The following is an 11644-nucleotide window of genomic DNA, read 5'->3' on the forward strand; positions in this document are numbered from 1 at the left end:
GGTGGTTTGCAAAGAAAAGTGAATGAGAACAGTAGTCTCACTTAATAATAAAAAAAAAGCCTCTGAAAGTTATTAATGTGAAACCTGGCAGTATATGCATAAAATTTATTCCAAAACTTTATGAAGTATAAAGGAAGGGAAGTGTCTTACATACAACTCAACTCAGTCAGTATAAGGTCTAGGGTTTTTTCCCCTTAAAACTTGGCACTATTTTTAAAAATAAAATAAAGATATTTCAATAATTAGAACAAACTATGAAAGGTATTGTGCATTTCTGTTTTATGTAGATAATAAAATATTACTTTAACATAAATATATAAGGATCTCTGCGTTTTTATTTTCCCCACAAGCACAACCAAATGTACCCAAACAAAGTATTTTTAAAGAGACTGAACAAAAAAAAAATTACATCTCATATAGATTTTGCTCACCTACTCATTTAAAGCTACAGAAAAAACAGTTTTCCAGAACCTTTTTTGCTTTAAAAGAAATAAATATACATTGAGGCAGGCCACTTAAAAATGATATGAAAATATTTCCCTGGGTAGCATTAAAAAAAAAAAGAAAAATAGACAAAGAAACATTTAAACTATTTCTGCATTTCAAAAGACAGATATTAAACATATATACATAGTGGGAAGGTTCAGTGGTAACTTTCATCTTAGTAAACCTCTGAGAGTTGGGGGAGCTGTAGACACATCCCCTGAACCCCAGCTTCTAACCTTACCCACTTGGTAATAAGAATGTGAAAATTCATTTCCTCCCTTTACCCTTGGTTGTTTGCCCTGCTCTGGATTGCTTCATGAGAGGCCAGTCCCCACACCTCAGGGACAGGCAGTGTGATGCACCCCAAGCAGCTCCATGCCCATTTCCTTGTGACAGTCATAGGGGGAAATGAAATACAGGCAAGTAAATATGCCCATTATAAGTCATCATTTATCTTGCAAAAAACATTGAAAATGAAACCATCACTGGTGTTTGAAAAGACACGATAAAGCATATTTCCTAAAACCTTAACTACTGAGTGCAATGCTAATCTGATGCTGAACCATAATTGTATGGTATTGAGATTTCATTTTTTAAATAAAAAAATTTACCTAATACCTAACCAGAAAAAAAGCCCCGATCTTTTAAGATTAATTAAAAAAAAAGTGTTTTCCCTTTTAGCGCCCTTTTGTGCTGATTACTTTGAAATATTTTAACTGATCACAGTTTAATGGCATTTATTTTCAATACAATTACAGTTTTTGTTGTTGTTGTTGTTGTTTTTTTCACCTCCACTTCCCAGTAGATTCTTTTGTTATGGGAGTTATCCGTTTTCCATCAAGATAAGGTAAAAAATGCACTTGAAACTATTAACAAAGAGAGAAAGGGAAGGATTCAAAATAGCATTTTTTTCCCCTTCTTCATTTGGCTTCTTTAGTGAAAGAGGGGGTGGGTGGAGCTGTCCAAGTCAAACTGATATTTTCTATAATGAATTACAGGAGAAGAAGGTATGGGAACTTAAATATAATTTGATATACAAATGAGCTAGTAAAAACAAAACCAGTCTAGATCGGAAATATTATTCTCTGTATGCATGTGGGTATTTGTGTGTTAAGAAACACAGTCGAGGCATACACCATGAAGTTCCCAGGTTATTTTCTTTATGTTTTTTTAAAGCTATTAAAGGAACAAAGTTTAACTGCTACTGTCAGCACAAATAATTCCTTCTAAATGAAGTTATTAAAACGGAAGGCAGAGAACTATACAGGGGGGTGTCTGGAGATACATATTTCCCTCATTCTCTTCAAAGTGCCACTTTCTTTCTGTTGAAAATATACTTCACCTCCACATATCCTCTGAGCTCCTTCACAATGGGCCCGCTTGGTAAAATGAAGCAATCAGTCACTCACTATCAATTTTTTCTTTTTCTCCCCTCTGCAACCTCCCCCAGAAACACTGCCTGAAAATGAAGTTTACTTTGTGACTGATAACAAAAAAAAAAAAAAGAAAGAACGAAAAAAAAAGCCAACCAAAAAATAATAATAATGCTTGACTCATTTCTGTATTCCAAACTGGATTTTTGCCTTGTTAAAGAGGGTAGACCATGCACATTTCCTGAAAGCAGAGAATTATTTATTTTGTATGGAGCAAATCATTTTGCTTTGGTAAAAGAAGCAAATAAAAGTTACACCAATGGAAGGGAGGAGAGGGGATCTGAAGGTAACCAAAGTTCACAAGTGATAAGAACAAGTGGTTACATGGGGACATTAGAAATGGAGAGTGGCCAAGAGCTGGCTTCCACTCTTTCCTCTGAATAAACAAAACAAAACACAGACCACAAACCGCGGCAATTTCAAAATGAGCGGTGGAAGAAAGAAAAATGTCTTCGTGAATTTGTTCATGTAAACTTCAATTTTCTTGCAGTGCAAATTTGTGTGGTGATATTTTGCCTGCGCTAAAGAACGTGTGTATTTTTTCCTCTTTCCTGATGGGGATCCACATGAAATAAACACAGCAGCATGTGCCAACTCGGGCATTAGGAAGCTGTGTTTTGTATTTATCACGGCTTGGTAGATTTTTGTTTTTGGTAATTATTTAGTTTTGCCAGGTATTCTCTCTCTCTCTCTCTCTCTCTCTCCTCTCTCTCTCTCTCTCTCTCTCTCTCTCTCTCTCTCTCTCTCTCTCTCTCTCTCTCTCTCTCTCTCTCTCTCTCTCTCTCTCTCTCTCTCTCTCTCTCTCTCTCTCCTCTACTCTGTGAGACACTCCACTCCATTGCCTGGGTACTAGCCTGTAAAGGTCAAAACACATCATTACACCTGCTACCATTTGGATAACCCAGTGCCTTAGTTGCTTTCCTTATTATTATTATTTTTTTTTTCCTCTTAAGGGACGGGGAAATAATAATTAAAAACAAAAGAACAGTCAGAAGTTAGAGAGGGAACAGGGGGCCGGGGAAGGGCGGTGGGCCAGAGGGGAGGGAGAGCCCCGCGCTCTGCCCCTCCCCCGCTCGAGTTCACTGGACGGGCGTCTGCACCCCGTGGTGTGGTGGCGTGTCCCTACTCCCCCCGTACACATCCTCGGCGCCCGGCAGAGTCCCTCCGGGAGGGGTCATCCTTTTCTCTTTCTGTCTCCTGTTACAAAACCAAACTCTCACCACCTCCTTCTCCAGCTGTAAGCTGTCCGCGAGGGAGGTGATCTCCTGGGCCGAGGGCTTGGGGCATTTGAGGAAATGGCTCTCCAGAGCCCCCTTGACGCTCACCTCGATGGAGGTCCGCTTTTTCCTCTTGCGCCCCTGCGCCGCGATCTTGTCTATGCTGGTGGGGCTGCCCGAGGACGAGTCCGCCTCCTCCAACCACTTGTTCAACAAAGGCTTCAGCTTGCACATGTTCTTGAAGCTCAGCTGCAGGGCCTCGAACCTGCAGATGGTGGTCTGCGAGAACACGTTGCCGTACAGGGTGCCCAGCGCCAGCCCCACGTCCGCTTGGGTAAATCCCAGTTTGATCCTCCGCTGCTTGAACTGCTTGGCGAACTGCTCCAGGTCATCCGAGGTCGGCGTGTCCTCGTCCGAGTGCGGGTCGTGGTGGGCGCCGGGGTGGCCCGGCGGGCCCTGCGGGGGCGGCGGCGGCGGCTGCTGGTGCGGGTGCGGGTGCGGGTGCGGGTGGTGGTCCGCGTGGTGCGGCTCCTCGTGCGCGTCCCGCAGGCCGTGGTGGTGCAGCCCCGCCGGCTGCCCGCCGGCGCCCAGCATGCCGTTCACGGTGAAGCTGGGCTGCGAGTAGAGCAAGCCGCCGTTGGCCGCTCCCATGGAGGGCGGGAGGTGCGCCGCGGCCGCCGCGCTCCGCCATGCCCCGGGCCCCGGGTGGTGGTTGGCGGCGTGATGCACCAGATGCGGCGGCCGCTGCTGCTGCTGCTGCTGCTGTTGCTGCTGCTGCTGCTGCTGTTGCTGCTGCTGCTGCTGCTGCTGCTGGTGCTGCTGCTGCAGGGCGCCCGGCCCGTGCAGCTCGTCGCCGCGGCCGCCCTGCTGCACCACCACCGAGGGCTTGATGTCCGGCTGGCCCAAGGGGCTGGTGGACCACGGGGAGCCGTCGCCGCCGCCCCCGCCGCCGCCCCCGCCCCCGCCGCCGCCGCCGCCGCCCCCGCCGCCGCCGCCGTGGGACAGCGCGGCGATCCACTGGTGAGCGTGGCTGAGCGGGTGCCCGTTGCTCTGCAGCGCGCCGTAGTCGCCCTGCACCAGGCTCTGCGCCTCGCGGTAGCCCCCGGCGCCCTGCTGCATGCCGCCCGGCGGCTCGGCGTGCACGATGGAGGCGCTGGAAGTGAGCAGGCTGTAGTGGTTAGACGCTGCGGTCGCCATGACTCTCGGAGCCGGACTGGGCGCTCAGGTTAAAGGAGCCGCGCATTTGACAGTTACTTTTTCGCCTCGGGCTCTCTTCTCTCTTCCCTGGCTCTCTCGCTCGCTCGCTCTCTCTCTCCTCTCCCCCAGCGGGCAGCTCGACGACGCCTGCTCCGACGCCTTCTGCGGCTGCTCCTGCTATTGCTGCTGCCGCCGCCGCCGCCGCCGCCGCCACTGCCTCTCGCCCGCCCTCGCTCTTTCTCCTCCTCTCCCTCCTTCTGGCTGCGCTCACTCTCAGACTGGCTCTGCGCGCCCCCCTCTCCCCGTGCTCTCCAGCTCTCTCCCGCTCTCTTGGCAGCGCCGGCTCGCGGCGGCACGCGCCGGGGCCCCGCCCCCTCCGCCCCCTCCCATTGGCTCCGCGCCCTTTGATTTACGTGGATACCACTAGCAACCTCCCAGGCCGGCGCCGCTGATTGGCGCAGAGCTACTCCTCCTCCTCCTTGCCCCCCCCTCCACCCCCCGCCTCCGGGGCGCTGAGTCCTCCTAGCCCTCCTCTCGTGCCCCCTCGCCACTGATTCAGATTCTCTTAGATCTCACCTCCCCTTCTTCTCCACCCCGGGGCCTCCGCCGCCCATCTCCAGAGGGCCCCGCCCCCCATCTGTCTCCCCAGCCGACTGGCCGGGAGGGGGTCGGGGTTTGGGGGCAGGGGCTGGCTCCTGCGCACTATGGATCTCAACCGCTTGGAAGAATTGGGTGGGTGGATGAATAGGGGGTGTCGATCCACCTTCTTTTCCTTTTCCCTATAGGGCTGAGGCGGCGGGGTGGCGGGGAGCGGGGGCGGGGGGTGTGAGGGCGCGAGGGGGTGAAGAAGGAGGGAGGAAGAGAAAGGCAGAGTTGCACCGAGCCAGGAGGCGTCTGATTTTTATTCACCTTGGGACGTATACATACCAGCGTCTCTTAAACCTACAATCAGAAGCCCGACTTCCTTTCCCCACACGGTTAGCATTTCAGTGCACGAGTGTTTCTTGCTCCAGGGGGTGCGGACACTTTTGCCCTCGATAAAGGTCTTTCCCCCTCCACCCAGACGCTAGCGCCGGCTCTCCTCCTTTTAGGTTCCAGGTCCAATTGTCTCCCACCCCTGCACCAGAGCACCCCTCTCCCCTCCCTGCAGAGGCAGGCTCAGCCCGCGCATCAGCTTGGGAGAGACTCCCGTTTGCAGGCGCTCTCTTTGACAGCAGCGCTGCGGGCCGGACCGAAAGCAAAACAAAACTCTCAAAGTCGATGTCAGATTCCCACACTAGGGCGCGCGCACCGTTTTTAGTTTCGCAAACGGGGAGTCTGCGCGCAGACCGTCGCCTTGTGCGGGGCCACAGGAGCGCTGGCGAGGGGTGCTGAGCCTCCCTCCGGGGTGATGGAGGCACCCAGGGCCGCCCCGGAGAAGCCGAGCCACGGGTGCTGCGTGAGCGCTTCCCTCCCTGCACTCCTGGCGCTTTTCGGTGCCACTTCCCCGTTAGCGGCTAGGATGGGGAGGAAGAGTGTGTGATTGAAAGCTAGAGGAGCTTTCCTAACCAGTAACTTCTGTGGACGCCAGTGGGTGGGGTTGGTCAAACTCTCAGGCGCTCTCCCTACTTAGTCTTAGGTCCTGAACTCCACGGAGAGGCCGAGGGACGGTGCACCGGCGGCGCCAAGCCACTCGGCGCGAGCACAGCGCGCGGTCCGTTATCCTAGCCGGCCAGGCGGGCAGGTGTCTGCAGCCTTTGGGAGCCTGTGTGTCCGCTAGGAGAGGCCTGGGCGCGGACCCAGGAGGAAACATCGGACTGCCAAGGAGGGCCAAGCCAGTGGCGGCGCCTATGACTTCCAAACGAATCACAGGTTGCTGCTGGGGAAGGGCCAAGGGATCTCAAGGAACTTGATCGCGTTTCCCCCTTTCCCACCTCGGCCCCTCGTGTCCTCTTGGAGCTCACGCCGGTGCTGCCGGCGGCCATGGGTTTGCGAAGGAGACCGAACCAGTGCCAACGTTGTTGGAGCTTCTGGGCATCCTGATCAAGACACCAAAGTAGAGCGGACTAGGGAATTCATCATGACTAACGAGGAGCGGAGGGGCTCTTTGGGGAGTGGCTGATGTGTTTATAAATCACCACGTTGAGCACCCGACGGGGCGAGGCACTTTGGCTGCGGATTTCCACGTGCCCCGTGCTTATTATGAGCGTGTGGGTGGGAGAGAGCGAGCTGGTGAGGGGAGGGCCGAGCCCATGGGCTGCCAGCGGGACGGACCTGCAGCCCCGACACGCGCACCCGCGCGGCCAGGCGGGGACGCACACCGGGAGCTGCGGGGCCGCCGCGCAGGCAGGAGCCGTTCTGGCCACGCGCCCAGGGGCCGGCTGCTGAGAGTCCGGCAGCTCTGGCCAGCTCCGAAAAGAGGGGAAAACGTCCGAGGCTTGAAGCGCGGCAGCTCCTCCATGAGGAGGAGCGAAGAGACCTGGCAGCTGCCTGGCCGCCCCAACTGTGGGCGCACGGCTCCCCTGGGGCTTTGGGAGAGCACTGGCCGCTTGCCAGCCGCGTCAGGTCGTGGCCTTCGGCGACCTTCTCACCCTCCTCCCCCAGCTCCCACCACGCCTCTCTTCCTCCCCGCTACCTCCCGGCTGGGAGATTTAGAGCTCCCACAGATTGAAGAATCCAGCCTCCGGGAAGGGCCGCGTCCGGACACGAAGCAGCTCCCCTCTCCTCCCCGTTCTGGGGCAAGTGTCTGCTTCTCTCCAGATTTGATTTCCCATTTCTCTAGGGACGAGCCCCTTTGCAGCCTGTGGGGTGATGCACTTGAGCGAAGAAAAAAGGTTTCCAGGCGCATCTCTGCGGGAACCGAGACAGCAGGACTTGGAGCCCGTTTGAAAGCCCCCCCCCCCCCTTCTCTCCTTCTACTCCCACCCCCGCCCCCACCTCGGGCTTAGGGCGCTGATAAGTGTCCGTGGAGGTGGGCAAAATAGGCTGCACGTGTACAGGAAAACTTCCTGTCTGCCTTCCTAGGGACTTCACTGGAGATGACTGTTCCACGATTCATCCTGTTTGACGTCTCGAGTCTCCACTCCACCCCCACCCCCGCCTCTTTTTTTACTTGCAGGCGGCAGAGCCGAACATTCCCAACCGGGTCAGCTCTGGTAGTTCTATGAGATTAACACACCCAATAAATCCTCGGGAGTACACAAAGCAAGCTCTACCCCCGGACTCAGACTCCTTCCCCCCCCCCTCTTACCCCCACTCCGGGAGCCGGGCCAATCGCCAGGAGGCGCGCTCTGAGGCTCTGGGTACCACCTCCCCCCAAACCACCCCAGCCTCCCGGCCAGTTGCCGGAGGCCCGGTTGGCGCGAATGGCGGGTACTGAGTAGCTTCTGCTCCCAGTCCGCCTCGCCTCGGTGTCTCCCTGGGACTCCGGAAACCTGGGCACTCGGAGGCTTTACCTCCAGAAGGGGGCTTCTTGGTCCGGTTACTCTCCCTCCGCCCCCAGCGCCAGCGCCTGCGCCTTTCTTTGCCTCTGACCCCGCCAGGGCAGAATCCGCTTGTCCGCCTGCCTTCCCCCCACCCCTCCAAACGCATAAAAGAACGTTGAAGGTGTCTCAGAGACACCTCCAGGTTTTGATTTAGCTCATTCCCTTTCACTGTTCAAAGCCGCTGTTCAAATACAGAGGCTGCTTAGGTTGACGTGGAGAGGATTTCAAACAAGCCTAAAATGCTTTGAACTGACAAGGTGTCTCCGTGTCTCCCTCACTCCCGAACAGCTCCCCGAGATCACTCTCTAGGACAATGGATGCGCAGACGGTTCCTGCGGGCCTCACAGCCTCGGGAGCACACTGCGGGGTCCCCTGGGTACCCTCCTCAAGTACTGGCTCGGGGCTCCTGAGAGGAGATCTTGGCAAGAGTGCCGGTCTATTCCCTTTCCCTAGGAAGGACTCCCTCTACTCAGTTGGATTCCTGACTTGCACTAGCCTGAAGAAATGGTGAGAACTCCCTCCTGCTGGCTTGGAGAGGAAGAAACTCAGCTAATCAGAGTTTAGCCCCCCAAACCAGTATTTGTCCCACCCCTCAGAAAGAACGAGGCCCCCAGCACCCTCACCCAAGGCCCCTAACGTTACCTCACCAGAGCAGCTGTGACCTTGGGCATTAATGCGATCAGGCCTGTGACTGGGCCTGATGGGACCGTTCTGTACACCCCAACTTGAACTCTAATTTATTAACTCGTTCATCTAGCAAACACTCACACCATATGTCAAATGTCATTTATTTATTCCTATAACTTAGGATTTGACAGAAAAACCACCATACACTGAGCTGAAAGAACACAGATATTAAAATAGAGGTGAGATGATATTCATTTGATAGAGCTTTATTTAGTACCTATGTATTCCTACAGTAATAGAAATAGAGATACAAAGGACATTTTCTTAGGAGGTGGCAACACAGGTCAAAATGCCTCCTGGTATTTTCTCTAAAATGTATCCACTGTGGATGAGGATTGTTCAAATCCCTTCTCCTTCTCCTTCCCCTCTTTGTCTGTCCTTGTCATTCATTTCCATCTGTCACCCCTGCTGGCTCCAGGATGTGGTGGAGAGCTCCCCATAGTTGAATGGAACTTCTTTGCGGAGGGCCTACAGAACGTCAAACTGAGGCTCCCACTTCAGAGCTGCAGCTTTAAGCAGCCAGCGCACACAAAGAGGCAGCTGGCTGCTTTAACAGAAACCTCCTTAAAGCTTCAAGAACGGCAAGCTCAGGGAGCATTTATAAGCATGAAAAATGCTTTTTCAAGTTGCCAGTTTTTTTGAGAAATACAATCAACATTTACTGTTAAAAAGGACAGAAATTAACATCTTTAACTATGTAGCAGCGCAGTGTAGCCTAAATTTAAAAAATACCCCATATAGGTTTATATGTTACTCTCTATTCATACATTTTACAAGTTTCGAAGTGTGCATCTGTCTCCATGTTATAAGTGGTCTTGAAGAAGGAAAAGTTTTCTGAAAGTTGAAACTCTCATTTTTCATATGCTTGGCACGTCTGTTTGTCCATGCATCACATACAAATGATTATATTTTATCTGGACTACTGGGTCAGCCAGTGAGAGGTAAGGTTGCAAGTTGAGTATTTGAAATAAAATTACTTGAATTCATGGATAGTAATCTCTTTCTGTTTTTATTCCAGTTCTGAATCTCATTATTTAAAATGACCCCTCTTGGTAGCCCAAAAAGTGAATATTTTTGTAGCATGAAGATTTCTAAAACCGTATCACCCAGACAGTCTAGCTGTTTCAGGGATTTTTTGAGTCACTTATGAAAGGAAACCTGGTAAACGTTGAGTGGTGAATATGAGGCCTCACAGTGGAGAAAGCACAAAGGACATAGCTCATCCATGTGCAAGGTAAATTCTATTTGGAGTTAATATAGTTGTTTATACTGAAACATCAGAAAAAGAACTCGAGGTCATTGGTGGCTCCTAGTTTCCTTCCTGAAAATTCGTTTTCAAAGCACTAACAGTTAAGTGACTTCCTAACAATGAAGCCTGAAGGTGTCCCTCCCCACCCCAATATCCCTACCCCCTCTTAAAGCAGGTGGGTGGCCAGCCACCTGGAGGAAATGACAACTCTTATAAATTAAAGTGATTTCAACAGAAACCACCTTAGCTCTCAAGCTTTGGGAGATGTACTAAGATGAGGCTTCTGCCCCAGTTTTTCCCCTCTCTTATCTTCAGGAGCAGTTTAGGAAGCGGAAGGCCAGGGGCCAGCGTGGCCACAAATGTCAGTGCTGGGGAGGCACGTCCTCAGCTATTTCATTGGTGCGGTGTCCTAGAGCTGGGACTGGGTTTCCACTGCTGGGGAATCAGGTTGCCTTTGGTGGAGGTTGAACTTCGTTCGGATTTCTTATTACTGCTGCACAGAGCAGTGAATGTAAATCTCTTCTGAAGTGTACCAGTGCACTTCACAGTGGCATTGTTAAAGGGAGTCTTGGGGACAGCAGCCAACCGGAGGAGGGTGTTCAGATGGGGGGGAGGGGTGCACCGGGCGAAATTCTTCTTGAGAGCAGGTAACCACAGCGGTGATAGCTGTGAGCCAGGACATCTGCAAAGGCCTCTGAGTGTTGGGACTGTAATTTTAGTCACCTTTGGGCTGAATGAAATTAGAGATGATTCTTTTTTAAAAACAGATTTCCAGACTATGGATCCCAAGAATGGAGAGACTGACGTTGTCTGAAGCCTTAGACAGGATGAAGCGAAGAGAGCACCTCACTCCTCTTGTCTTTCCTGCGAATTTTTGAGGGTAATCTAGGGCAGCTGGGTCCCAGCATTAAATGCAAAATAGGAAGAGAGGACTGGCCCAGTCACAGGCCTGATCGCATTAATGCCCGAGGTCACAGCCAGAGAATAATGAATAGGCGCGGAGCTCAGTTCGTGGAAGGGAACTTAATTAACCTTGGGAGAGTGAAAGAAAGTCAGAGATCATGCCTAGGACCTTGGTTTCAGGATGCTTATATTTACTTGAAGGTGTTTGTGTGTGACCAGGGGTGTGTGTGTGTGTGTGTGGAGTAGTTTGCTTTGTACATTATACTAGTAATTGTTTTTAACCCTGCAAAAAGCAGGGATTTGTGCCACACAGGACCATGCAACCACTCACCCAAAACCGCAGAGAACCCTGAGCTCCGTAGGAAAGTTCTGTGTGCGGCCTCGCCTACGTGGGGGACCAGCCGGTATTTGGCAGTGACGGCTGCGTCCCCGCGCCCTGGCCTGACCTCCCCTCCCCCTCACCCCCCAGACTGCGGGGAGTGCGGAGGGTGGGGGTGGAGCTGTTCAGGCCACTGAGCCACTCGGCTCCTCGGCAGGTTCTGGCTGCGTTCCGGGGAGGAAGACGGAGGACGAGAAGCGGGAGGCCGGGCCATTGTCCAGGAAGGGCGCATTTTTGTCCTGATGCTGCTGGTTGCTATAGCAAGGAGGGAAATCCAAACAGAAGGGCTCAGTTCGCCTCCCTCGGCCTGGGAGCCCTGTTCCCTCCTCTCAGCCAAAATAAAAGTGCCTGCCTGGGCCTGGCACCTCTTCCCGGATAGCTGACTTCAGGCTGCAGAAAAGGGGCCCCAGGATCCCGGTCCCAAGCAAGGGGAAGGGGTCCAGCCACGCAGAGAAAGGCCAAGCCAGTTACTGCAGGAGTGGGCCGGATGTACCAGTCACAACTCTCTCTCTCTCTCTCTCTCTCTCTCTCTCTCTCTCTCTCTCTCTCTCTCTCTCTCTCTCTCTCTCTCTCTCTCTCTCTCTCTCTCTCTCTCTCCTCTCCCTCTCCCTCTTCCTCTTCTTCTTTTC

The 11644-nt window shown here is 52.6% G+C and overlaps 1 protein-coding gene across 1 annotated transcript; it reads right to left on the minus strand.

Annotated features, from left to right (window-relative positions):
* Nucleotides 1-315: 315 nt before the first annotated feature.
* POU3F2 (POU class 3 homeobox 2) lies at nt 316-4645 on the minus strand. Its single transcript, XM_036414327.2, has one exon. The coding sequence runs from the start codon at nt 4331-4333 to the stop codon at nt 2999-3001; it is 1335 nt and encodes a 444-aa protein (XP_036270220.1). The 5' UTR covers nt 4334-4645; the 3' UTR covers nt 316-2998.
* Between the last annotated feature and the right edge of the window lie 6999 nt (nt 4646-11644).

This window comes from Pipistrellus kuhlii, unplaced genomic scaffold (genome assembly GCF_014108245.1).
Source record: "Pipistrellus kuhlii isolate mPipKuh1 unplaced genomic scaffold, mPipKuh1.p scaffold_m20_p_5, whole genome shotgun sequence".
In the NCBI taxonomy this organism is placed as follows: Eukaryota; Metazoa; Chordata; class Mammalia; order Chiroptera; family Vespertilionidae; genus Pipistrellus; species Pipistrellus kuhlii.